Source organism: Panthera pardus, unplaced genomic scaffold (genome assembly GCF_024362965.1).
Source record: "Panthera pardus isolate Hobbes unplaced genomic scaffold, ASM2436296v1 HiC_scaffold_11, whole genome shotgun sequence".
Lineage (NCBI taxonomy): Eukaryota > Metazoa > Chordata > Mammalia > Carnivora > Felidae > Panthera > Panthera pardus.
Window position 1 is genome coordinate 105,469,937 of NW_026526666.1, and position 12,501 is coordinate 105,482,437.

The 12,501-nt window shown below is 66.8% G+C and overlaps 1 protein-coding gene across 3 annotated transcripts in view; it reads left to right on the forward strand.

The window, feature by feature from the left end:
- The window catches only part of MORN1 (MORN repeat containing 1), a 51,725-nt gene extending 51,349 nt beyond the window's left edge, over positions 1-376 (forward strand). The window contains exon 15 of one of the 3 annotated variants that reach the window (XM_019461134.2): positions 65-203. In XM_019461134.2, the coding sequence (XP_019316679.2) occupies positions 65-82 (18 nt within the window). In that variant the 3' untranslated portion in view covers positions 83-203. Of the gene's footprint in view, positions 1-64 lie in introns of all 3 variants that reach the window. The other 2 variants (XM_019461139.2, XM_019461137.2) reach the window with 2 other exon arrangements.
- Positions 377-12,501: the final 12,125 nt, after the last annotated feature.

Below are 12,501 nucleotides of genomic sequence, written 5' to 3' on the forward strand. Positions count from 1 at the left end.
AGGGCAGGGGCCCGGACAGGGGGGGGACTACTGGGGACCGAGTCTGAGCGCCCGTGTTTTGCAGGGGAGTATGTCATCATGATCCGCGATGTGACCGACCCTCCCTTCCTGGGCCACGTGCTGCCCACCGCCTTCAAACACCTTCGGGTCTCGGGGAAGGGGACGGACCGGCAGCCCCACATCCCTGGAGAAGGCCCTGAATCCCTGAGCTAGAAGAACCATCCCCATGCGCCCGAGAGCCACCAGTGTCCTCTCTCCCCCAGGGAGACCCCTGCCTTTCAAGGGCACCCTCCTCCCAGTGGCCTGAGTGGGGGCCGGAGGGGCCACCTTTCGTGCACCCCAAGGCCACCGGCTTTAATAAAATGCTCAGCACTGACTGCCGAGAGGTGCCTCGCCCAGACGCAAGCCCCTTCCCGCACACCCAGGATACCCGTGGAGGCTCAGCCGGGTGAGTGCCGGACCCCCTTCCGCCTGGCCCCCCGGGCTGGGGATGGGACGGTCCCGGTCCCCCTGCTACAGAGTCTGGCAGCGACGCTGGCCCGACCGAGCCGTCAGAGCAAGCGCTGCCTCCCTGCCACAACCCCTGCCTTGGAGGGTGGCTCAGTCCCCCTCCTCCCCCCGCCCCGCAAACAGCCTGGGGACACTGGCTGCCAAAGGAGAAATCAGGAGGCAGTAAGCAGGTGACTGGCTTTCCAGAAACAAGCTTCGTGTCTGCAGGGACTGGGCAAGGGACACTTCTCGGATTTTACAGCTGCCTCTGAAATGCACCCGGTGCCCGGGAGAGGGGGGCTCTGGGCAGGTGGCGGGGCCTCCTCCTGCGTCCTCTCCCCAGTGGGCGCACAGTTCCTGCTTCCACGCCTGGGCTCACCCTGTGTGCACCCCGTGCTGGGGGCGGGGGGCTAGACTTGCCCCTCAGCCGCGAGGCCCACCGCCACTTCTCGTCCTGAGAAATGAGGAGTGGGAGAGGAGCATCCAGAGCCCCCCGCCATGAGAGCACACGGCTGCTCCCAGCCCAGAAACCCCGCAGACCCCGCGCCCCTTCTCCCTCCTGGATGAGGACCCCCACCCCAGCGCTCACGGCGGGGCCACCCGCCCCTCCTCCTTGCACCTGCGCCCCGGCTGCTCCCTCACCTCCCTGACTGCCGGGCGGGGGCTCAGCCCCAGGGACGCCCTCTGGCCCCTGGTCCTGGTGCGGCCGGCCAGCAGCAAGGCTCAGGGAGGGTGGTGACTGGACGGCCTCCCTCCGGCCCCGAGGGCACTGCAGATGAGCACCCCACACCAGCCCCCGTGTTCCCTGATCTGCTTCTCCCCTGCTCCGTGGTCCAAGGCAGGTCTTCTCTGTCCTGCTTCAAAGTGCATCCCCAGCCCGACTTCATTCCCCCCGCTCCCGACACCACACAGCAGGGGGCCGTCAGAGCTCACCCCCAAGACTCCGCCAGGACCCCCAGCCCGGCCAGAGCTGGCTCCACGCTCGCTGCCCCCACTTCTTGGCTTTGCACTCACACTGGCCCCCGTGGCCCCTCAGTCCTGCCATGCGTGTTTCTGCCTCGGGGCCTTTGCACGTGCTCTTTGCGCTGCCGAGACTGCTCGCCTCGCCTTCTCACGAGGCCTTCCTTGGCCACCAGCGCTGAAGCCTCGCCCCACCTTCAGCAACATTTCCTGCTCCCGCCACCCGCCTCACGTCTTCTGCACAGACGGGGCTGACGTGCCATGCCCTTCGCTTATCTGCTCCCCAATGTCCAGAGGGAGACGTGTGGTCGCTTTTGCTCACTTGCACAGCCTTAGCATCTAGCACCGCATGTGGCCCATAGGAGGCCCTCAGCAAATACTTGTTGAATGAATGGGTGAATTCAGAGCACCTGCTCTGTGCCACGCAGAATGGGAGGCACTGGAGACACATTGGGCAGAGGAGGTATGCAGGGAGACTGGTAGCTGAGTAGCTGGAAGGATGGATGGATGGTTGGAAGGATGGATGGATGGTTGGAAGGATGGATGGATGGATGGAAGGATGGAAGGATGGATGGAAGGATGGATGGAAGGATGGATGGATGGATGGAAAGATGGATGGAAGGATGGAAGGATGGATGGAAGGATGGATGGATGGATGGAAAGATGAATGGATGGATGGATGGATGGATGGATGGATGGATAGGTAGGTGGGTAGATGGATGGATGGATAGATGGATGGAAGAATGGATGAATAAATGGATGGATGGATGGGAGGATGGATGAAAGGATGGATGGACAGATGGATGGAAAAATGGATGGATAAATGGAAGGATGGATGGAAGGATGGAAGGAAGGAAGGATGGATGGGAGGATGGATGGAAGGATGGAAGGAAGGGTGGATGGATGGATGGATGGATGGATGGATGGAAGAATGGGTGGATGGGAGGATGGATGAATGGATGGGAGGATGGCTGGATGGGTAGGTGGTGGGTAGATGGATGGATGGATAGATGGGTAGGTGGGTGGGTGGATGGATGAATCGATGGATGGGAGGATGGCAGGCTGGATGGTAGGATGGATGGATGGACAGACAGTAGGGTGGGCGGGTGGATGGAAGGATGGGTGGATGGAAGGATGGGCGGATGGGTGGATAGGAGTGTGGGGAAACTGATGGATGAACAGGTGTATGGACAAATAGTGGATGTGTGGTCAAGAGGGAGGATGGTGGTGATGGGTGTGATCACGGGTGAATGGAGCAGAGGCTCGCCTGTCCTTAGGAGGTAGCTTCCCATGGAATAACTGTTCTTACTAAAGGCAAGAGGGAGCAGACAGGGAAGGCATCCCTACGGCAAAGCCAACATCGGGCCCCTGGCAGCCGTGCCCTCACTTGGTGCTTCCTGCTCTCTGCTTATTAGGGTTCCCGTCCAGTTTTTCCCTCGATATGACTGCCCAAAATGGACAGCCCAGATGGATCTCGTCCTGCTGCTGAACCCCAGGACCACCCCTTGCTCGGTCCTAGCTTCCAGACCCGGCGAGGCAGCCGGCCAGCCAGCCGCCAGAGGGCCACTGACCGCAGAGTCAGTGAGGGGGGGGTTCCAGAGCCTCCGTAACTGGGGAGCTGATGTGCTTCTGAGCCTGAGGTGTGGGGTGGCCGCTGTGTCACCTGCAGCAAGCTTCACCTGCCAGCCTTCTGGTTCCACGAGCTCAAGTGGCCATAGATGCTGCCAGCCTGGTTCAGCAGGGCCTCCGCCTCCGTCCATTAGGAGGGGACGGATTGCTGGCCGGTGTCCCCAGCAGCGAGTCCCCAGAAAGGACCCATTCTTGGGAACCACCGACTCCTGGCTCAGAACGTGCCCGGGCCCTGGGGACTGCGTCCTTCCGGAAGCACAGGGAGGCGGGTGGGGCTGTGGCCGTGAGCTGCCGTAGGAGCCGTGTCCACACGCGGCTGCGTCAACAGTGGGGCAGAGCCCCTAGTGGGCAGCCGGAAGTTAGGAGGGCCACACGCGCCAAGGTCTGCTAGAACAGCCCGTCAGGGCCTCGCGTCCTCCCGGGTCTGCCCGGATCCTCGGCAACGGGGCCTGCGGCCCTTTCCTCTTTCCAGATGAAACTTCCCTTCCGTCAAAAACAATAAAAATGTTTGAGTTTAGGAAGAAAAATGTGCTGGGAAGAGAAGAGCTGTGACGTTTTCCAGGCTGTCCAGGGGTGTCCTCCGGCCTTCCATTCCAGACCAGCACTGTGGGGTTGAGTCACGAAGCCCAGGGCGCAAGTTCAGAGTCGCCACCCCACACGGACCGGGACTGTGGCCCCCGGGGCCTCTGGACGCGGGCAGGCGTGGTCCGTCCCACCCTGAGTCCCCGCGCGCTGCGCGAGCACACACACACACAAGTGCGCGCAGAGCAAGGCCGGCCCTACGGTCCTGCAGACACATGGCCCGCGAACCCTCCTACTTTCCGTCTTCCAAGCAAATCTGAGAGCGGGCACTGGCCCCGTGGGTCCCCCAGGGCTCTCCCCACGCCTGCGCCCCCACCAGCTTCCCAGCGAGGCGGCTGCGGCCCAGTGAGATGACCCACTTGAGGCCTGAGGGGAGCTCACACCCCGTGGGCCCCCTTTTGGGCAGGATAGTGGTCCCCTGCCCTGTCCCACTGCCCACCCTCTGCTGGGACTCCTGGGTGACGGCGTGGACGTGCCCTTGGGGACAGTGGTGTGTCTGAGCCAGTGAGCAGGCACGCCGGGTGGGCACAGAGGCAGCTGCCCCCTGGCCGGGTCCCAGTCCTCACAGCGTCCCACGGACAGACCCGCAAGGAGTTTGAACTCCCAAGAAAACGAGGAAAGAGGGAGGGTCAGCAGAGTCCCGGCCACAGGCTGGCCTGGCCTTCACATCCGGCAGGTGAAGGGCCGAGCGGGAGCAGCTGGGCCCTCCGGGGCAGCACGGCAGTCGCGGCGACCGGTCCCGGAAGGCCCCTCACCCCTCGCCGTTGCGGGGTCGGGGAGAGCCTAGGGCGGGGGCCGGGTGGGAGAGCTCTCATCTGGAGGTCTGAGCGCCTGCAAGCCCACCCGTTACGTGGGTCCTCAGTGGGGGAAGGAGGGACCTGGCCCTGGTCGCTGCTCCCAGAATCGGTGCTGACCCAGCGGGGGCCGGGGGGACATTAGACCCGGGGTCCTGACCTAGTGGCCATCAGACAGGCAGGGGCTCCGTCAGGCCCTCCGGGGAGACCCCGAGGGCCTTCTCCTTAGAGGAAGGCAGGCTTCTCCGAGGCCCCAAAGCCACCTCCGCCACTGGGCTGGGGCAGGCGGGCAGGGGCTGGTAGAGCGGGTAGCGTGAGGCTGCCCCCACATGCCTTACACCCCAAGAAGCTACTCAGCCCCCAGGGGGCTTGGGGAGGAGGCTCTGGTCTCAGCCCCTCCCCGACTACAAGCGAAACCCTTCTCCCCTGGGGCGCGCTCTCTCCCCCGAGGGTCCCTCCTGCTGTCCACTTGCTCGGGGGACATTTACAGAGTGATAAGCCCATGCTGAGCACCTGGCAAGGCACTGCCTGGAAGAGGACGTATTCGTTCTTCATTCGGAGTTCTGCAGCCAGACAGAAAGAGGGACAGACGGATCAGGGGCCTGTCCCTCTCTGCCCGGCCCACCTCCCAGCAGGGCCCTGGCGAGGGCGACCTCTCAGACCACCCCGCGCCAGCCTGGCGCCCAGCACAGGGGGCCCCTCCCGCGCAGGCGGCTTGCCCAGCCTCCTCTCCCCCCTCCGGCCGGCGGGTCACCCAGGACTCTCAGGGGAGGCCTTCCTTCTGCAAAGCCCGGGCAGGCCGCCCGGTCTCGGTGCCGGGCCGGCTGTGTGGAGCCCCTCCTCCCAGGGAGGGCTTCCTGAGGGGTGCCCGGTGCCCGCCGCCAGACAGGTTCCGGGGAGGCCCGGCCCACTGCCTGCCAAAGGACGCCCAGCACCCCGGGAGCCCTCCGTCCCGCGGGGATCACGGGGCCTGTTTCCGCAAGACCATCCCGGGGCGGGCGGCGCTCGGCACCTAGAACAGACATGGCTGTGAGGGGCCGTCCCATTCCCGCCACTGTCCCCTCAAGGCAGGAGACGGCCACTGAGGGCCAGCCCACAGCCTCTCTGATGGAAAAGCCTGGGCCACAGCCAGCACAGGACATCCTGGGAGCCAGCTGGGGGCCCGAGCAGGTGGGGAGGAGCTGCCCTGGGTCCCCTGCCTCGCAGGTAACCCTGGGGGACCCCCTGGCCTCAGGCCCAGGGCGGCTGCGGTCCGTCAGCGAGCCTCGGGGGTGGCCAAGGGGAGTGAGCAGGCCAGGCGGCGGCCCGTACGGGCCGGAGCCACTCCAGCCTGGGCTCCTCTTGGCACGAGGCCCCGGGTGTCGAGGAGCAGCCCGGCCACCCCACCACCCTGGTCAGGGGCGTTTTCTGATGGAGACTATAAATAGGGCTGTCATCGGCCGGCCGGCCAGCCGGGCAGCCTGGCACAGCCTGCCGGATGTGCCGGGCTCAGCCACCAGGCCAGCCGTCTCCACCCCATGTGACCCCCAGATGGTGACGCTCCCCGAAACTCCAGGTACCCCTCCTCCTGGGAACTCCGCCCAGCAGTTCAGAGAACCGTCGGCCCCCCAGCCCTGCCCCCTGCACAACCAGAGACAGGAGGAACCGGGACAGTGTTCCCCACAAATGTCGCTCCGGTGCCCAGCAGGGTGGACCCCAGTCTGCAGGGCCTCCCTCCTGGGGCGACCGGGGAAGGGCGTGGGAGGGGTGCTACCTGCCCCCCCCCCCAAGCCTTCGAACCTTCCTTGGCCCTGTCTGCAGCACAGGTACTGGCCATAGGCCACGGAAACCACAGGAGCCCCTCCGTGGGCCAAGGTCAGGGGTGGGGCTGGCCTTCCGGGGAGGCCCCGTTCCCTCCTCGTTCCCTCTGCAAATCCTCAGTGAGCCCACTCTGGAAGACCCCCCCGCCCCAGGAAAGGGGGCAAAGGTGAGGCAGAAAAGGAGGTGAGAGAGGCTTTAGGAGGATGCCGGGGGCAGGACTGGGGGTGCACCTGGGGCACCAAACAGCTGCTGATCAGGAAAGGTGGTCAGCAGGTGCACAGTGGGGGAAGGGGGTGGTAAGAATGGGAGGCCAGGTGTGGGCGGCTGGGCCTGCTCCGCCAATAGAGAAGGGCAGGAGGGCTAGGCCTGGGTGTGGACTGGGTGGGGTCCCAGCAGCTTGGGGGAGAAGCAGGGTAGTGGAGAGGGGATCATCATCCTGGTGAGTGAGGTCCAGGGCAGGGGAGGCCAGTCCTTGAGGAGCAAGGGAGAGGCTGGGGGTGGGGGGAGCATTTCTAAGGGCGTCATAGGTCACCGTGTGGCCTTCCGTGTCTCTTAGGGTCTCCAGTGGTCACACCTGCCAAGGCCCCCACTCCCCAGGAGTTGGCCCCCGGCCCCCAAGGGCCGACGGAAGCGGGGCACAGAGAGAGCCACTGGACCCAGGTGGTGCGTCCCCCAGCGGTGACTCGGGGCCCGCGTGCGGACCACCAGCGGGGACAGGGCCCAGGGCCTCTATGGAGCCCCGGGGAAGGGGCAGAGGTGTGGGGGGGCAAGGGGGCTCTTCCACCAGCGGGAACGCTCCTCGCCAGGTGCGGGGCAGAGGAGGGGGCGCTTAAAGGACCGGGTCTCCCTCGGGCTCCCGCACAGGCGGCAGGGTGGCCGAGCGGGCGCCCTCCCGGGAGGGCGGATCCCCGTCCCCGGCGCACACGCGCCCTCCCCGCACCCGGCCGGGGCTGCAGTTCCCGCCTCCGCCGCCGGGGGCCGCCGCCCGGCTCGGCCTCCCGACACGTGGACGGGCCCGCGCCCCGCCCGCCGCGCTCTGAGCGGGAGGACCCCCCCCCCCCGCCCCCCGCCCCCCGCCTGCCCGGACCGCCCCTCCCCCCCGAGTGGGGACCGGAAGGGCTAACCGCGCCCGGCCCGCGGGGGGCACTTCCTGCGCGCGCCCCCGGGAGCTCGGGGAACCCCAGCTCGCTCCTGCGCCCCGGCTGCGCGGGTCCTGCGGGGGCGCCCGGGACCCAGGCTGCGGACGGAATTGGGACGCGACGCCGGGAGGCGGGCGGGGGAAGTGAAACCGGGCGGCGGGGCGGCCCCGCGGGGCGCAGTGGCGGGTTTCCGTCAGACGCATGATAGGAAACCGAGGCCGCGGGGCGAGGGCCGCAGGACCCCCGGTGTCGGCCCTCGACCCCACCCCGCGCCAGACCCCAGAAGGTGACTCGGCGGAAGGAAGTGGGGACCTACTGGCCCCCCGGGGGGGGGGGGGGCTCGCGCAGACTCGGTCGCGGGCGACGCCCCCTGCCCCCTAGGGGCCCGCGAGGCCTACGAGAGTCCAGGTCCTCGGCCCATCCGGACCCGTGCAACATATCACCCCAGGAGGGTCGGCCCCGTGGCCTCCGGGGACCACGCAGCCCCCGCCCCTGCCCGCCCCTCCCCAGGCGCGCTTCCGGCCCGGCCGGAAGGAGCAGGAATTCGGAATGTTTTGGAACCAGCTTTCTAATTCCACGGAGGATTCTCTGCCGCGGCCCTTCCCCCGGGGTGGGGGGTGTGGGAGAGGAGCCTAATCTGCATCTGACTGGGGGGGGAGGGGGTAAACTCAGACTGGGGGAGCCCCCCCTCCCCCCGCATACCCTGCTCACTGCCAGCTGCAGGATGGTGGGTGGGGGGTGGCCCATATCCTGACATGGGTGCTGGGGAGACTAGACCCAAGGTGGCCACGCCGGGGAGACTAGACCCAAGGTGGCCACGCCGGGGCGGAGGAGCCTTGACCTGGGCCCCTGTCCCAGTTGACCGCTGCCTTCCTGCCTGGGGAAGCAGGTGTCCAGGGAAGGCAGATGGCCGGACAGTGATGGACCAGTGATTGCCCAGCCAGGCCACACCCGCCGCAGCTCTCCTCGAGTCCCCACCCCCCCCCCACCCCCCACCCCCACCCCCGCCTCTGGACAAAACAAAACAAAACCCCTCCCAGCGCCTCCCCAGACCTTGGCCAGAAGCCTCCAAAGATTCCCCCCCCCCACAACTCCCCCCCCCCCCCTTGCCACCAAAGACTTTTCTGGGACTGCTTTTTCTTAGAAACAGGAAGTTGGGGGTGTGGGCCACACGTCCACCAGGTCAAAGCTCCACCAAGGGCGGGTGGGGGGGGGTTGGACCCCATGGGAACTCACCACCCTGCCCCATGCCTGCAGCCCGCAGTACCAGAGGGAGCCCCAGAAAAGGAAAGGAGGGCAAGGATACCCAGCTACCTGGGTGGGGCTGAGACAGGGAAGGGAAGTTCATGGGGGGGGGGGGCGAGGGGGAGACTTGGAAGGGGAGTGGTGGCACCTGTCACTTGCCGGCTCGTGTGCAAGCCGACCTGGCTTTCCCACGCACACGAGCGTGCAGACGCCACGGCAGTGCTTAGGGCCCACCTTCGTTGCACGGAGGACCCAGACACGGCCCCACCTGTCTGGGCCCATCTCCTGGGCCCTCTCCTGCCTTCCCCTCTCTCCCACCCTGCCTGGGCCTTGTGCCGGACTCCGATGTCCCCTGACAGGGGCCTCATGAGGAGGGGACCCAAGCCCTGGCCTCGGGCCCCAGCCTTCACAAGGTGCCCTGTTCCTGAAGTTTGCAAAATCAGCTTCTGTGGCAGGAGTGGCCTCGGCTGGGCAAGAGCTTGGGCCAGGCTTCCTGCCGGTAAGGGCTCCAGGGCCGGCAATGGAGCAGGAAGGCCCGACCCCGGCCCTGACAGACACCTGCCGGGCACAGGACACTCCAAAGAGAAGCCAGGCCGGCTCCACCTGCCTGTCCCTACCACCCCCCACAGAGGGGCCACCTGCTCCAGGGCTGAGAGTCCCGGCACTCGCGGCCCCCAGCCCCTGGCACAGGTCTGGGCACAGATGGCCGCGGGTGTGAGGCCTGCACGGCTCACGTCATCGCTATGGCAGGGGTTGCGGGGGCGGGCAGGCATCCAGGCCCCCAAAGTTCTGCCCCCACCCCTCCCAGGGTTGCCTGGCAGTGGGGCAGGGCACACGGGAGGGCGCAGAGCATGGTGGGTTTCTGTGGGGAGGGTCAGGGTCCTCTCCGAGGCCCTGCTTTCACATCCTGCCGAGGCCAGCACAGCCGGGTCACAGCCCCACCCTTTCCCGAGGTCACAGACTGTCCTTCGGGACCCTCCAAAAGGGTGGGCCAGCTGCCCATTCTTCCTCCAGGATCCCTGCCTTCCTGCGGGCGGCGGTCACCCAGAGTGTGCCTAGGCCCCTGGCCGGCAGAGTGTGGGTGTGGGGCCTTGGGGATCTCATGAACGACCCCGATCTGTCTCTCGGAGCTGCCCAAGGAACCCGCCAGCCTGTCTCTTCCTGGCCAGCAAGAAGGGGTGACCTGTGACAGGACAGGCAGAGAGAGACAGGGAAGGGGGTGTCGTGGGGAGCAGAGGTGGGTCGGGCTCCAGGCTGGGTGAGCCAGGGAGGGGGGGCTGTTGGCCACAGCTGGGTGTGGGTGGGGCGGAGGCTGGGGACCACACTCAGCGCCAGGGCCTGACCCCGCAGTCCTCCCCCCAGGGGGCTCAGGGGAGGAGGCCGTACCAGCTGTTACTGTAAATGGGCAGGCGGCTTCCTCTTTCCACGGAGGGCGCGCCTGGCATCCGCCTCCCCAGATAAGGGTGCGAGTTCTTGGCCTGCGGTCAGCCCCCCTGACCACAGGGTGGTGGGTGGGGCCCCGGGGGCCAGACTGTGGCTCAGGGGCCAACAGACTGGAGGAGGGGCAGAGATCCCAAGACAGAGACAGGCAGGCACGGCGGAGCACAGGGGCCGCGGGTGGGGCCCTGGCTGCTGGTGACAGAGGCAGAAGTGAAAGCTGGGGGTGGGGGGGTCACAGGGCAGGCCCAGAAACTAGGGACCCGAGTCAGTTCCCAGGAGCACCTCCTCTGCCCTGGGCTCGCCGCATCCCCAGGGCCTCGAGGGGCTTGGAAACCAGCACCAGCTGGGGAGGGGCCCGAGAACTTAGGCCAGGGCTCTGGACAAACGAGGCCAAGCTGTGGGACAGCCTCGTGGGTCCCTGAAGAGCCCCTGGCCGGCATGCCGGCGGTGTGGACGGTCCGGAGCCAGGGGACCCAGAGGCAGCGCAAGGAGGCAGGAGGCCGCTGGGAATACTGGGGAGGGGGTTTTCTCCCACCGTGACCTCTTAAGAGCGGCTTTGGGCCGGGGGTTGACACTAGGCAGCCCCTATCCTGTCTGCCCCGCATCGGGGTGCACAGGGCCCTTTAAAGTCAAATTATACCCGAAAGTGAGCCCCAGCATCCCATGTTCCGAGGCCGCCACCGGCCCAGCTCCAAAGCCCCGAATGGGCCAAGCACCACATTGGCCACAAGCTGCCTCTCGAAGCCTGCCCACGGCCTGCGCCCCCAGGAAGCCCTCCTTCCCCATCCCCCAGGGGCCTCCAGTCCTTCAGGACCGCCTCTCACCCCCTGCCTCCCTCCCCTCATTTTTTACATTCTGGCAGCATTTGGACCCTCGAAGGGCTGGTGCGGTTGGAGGCCGAGAGCCTGCGGGGTCCCGGGCGGTGGCCTGGGGAGATGCTCTGGGGAAGGACGCGGAAAGGCCCTCGCCAGGCACAGGGCCCAGGTCAAGATGCCCACCTGGCAGGCCCCAGGGAGGGGACTCAGTGGTAGGGATCGATGTCCCATGGCGATGGCAGGTCTGGACAAGTCTGCAAGGTCACCCAAGGTCCTGCCGCCCATCCTGGTGGGCTCGGTCGTGAGGCGGAGGGAGGGACGAGTGTTTGGCACCGGGCACCGGGAGGGCCTTGGCCGCAGGAGCCCTCTGCTCGCAGTGCCCCCGGGGACGCCCAACAGACCGCAGCGGACGACTGTCCACTCGGGAGACCCCAGAAGACAGTGAGGGGCAGCCTCCCTAACGGAGAGAGCTGGACGGGTGCCCAGCCCTGCCCAGGCTGGGACACACAGCTCAGCGGGAGGCCCCCCCCAGAGGAGCGGGGAGCCAGGCCCGGGGGACACCCAGGCAAGGGAGGGGGCAGCGGTGAACAGGGGTGGGCTCCAGAGGGTGTGCCGTGTGGCCCTCGGCAGAGTCCCACTGAGGTCAGGTCTGCCGTCCACACCTCGGGGCCCAGGACCCCCAGGCAGGGCCCCGGGGCCCGATGCGCAGCATGAGGGGGCAGCGGTGGGGGGCTGTGGCTCGGGGCCCAGCTCACAGCCCTCCCTCCTGACCTACCCCCAGCCCAGCCTCTCTCTCAGACCCTCGGTGGCACCCTACGAGGGGCTGGGATCTTGGCGTTGGGAAGCCCGTCGAGTGACCGACAGAGGCGAGGCTGGACAGAAGCCTGGCCCCGAGGAAGAGTGGGCTTTTCCGGGCCGCCCATGCTGCGGCCTGCCCTGCACCCCTCCCCGGGGGACTCCCGGGACTGTTGGGGCTGCGGAGGCACCAGGGGGGCTGGGACCTGGGCGTCCCTCGAGGCAAAATGACCTCCAGGTGACCTACGAGGGGCTGAGGTGGCAGCCCAGCGCCCCAGGGCCCAGCACAGCGGAGTCCCTCTGCTTCTCCCTCGGGACAGCAGGCTGGGGCCACCTGCTGTGGGGAGCAGGCCATCCACGCTGGGGGGACCCCAGCCTGGGTCCCCTCCAGCTGAGGTCCACGGTGCAAAGAGCCGGCTGGGGGGGGCCTAGAGAGTCAGACCGCACCCCAGCTGCCCACCCGCGCCCCACGCCACTCGGGGTCAGCGGACACCGAAGGCCCCCCGCGGTCTGATGGGCAGACACCCACTTCCCCTCCCCGGGCTCAGGCCCCGGTGGTGGCCGGGGGCGGGTGGGGTGGCCCAAGCATGGCTGTCCTCCGCATACGCTCAAAGTCCTTTATTGTACAATGTCTTCTGTCTGGGGGAGGGGCGCCAAAGGACTAACGGGTACACAGCGAAGTAGATAAATATGCCAAGCTTTTTCTTTTTTCTTTTTAAATCAGGCATTTATAAACAAGAAAGCATACATTAATTACATAAAAATAGTTTTCGATAGTAGAGTAAGTCACCATGTTGTCATTAGCAGCAGCAG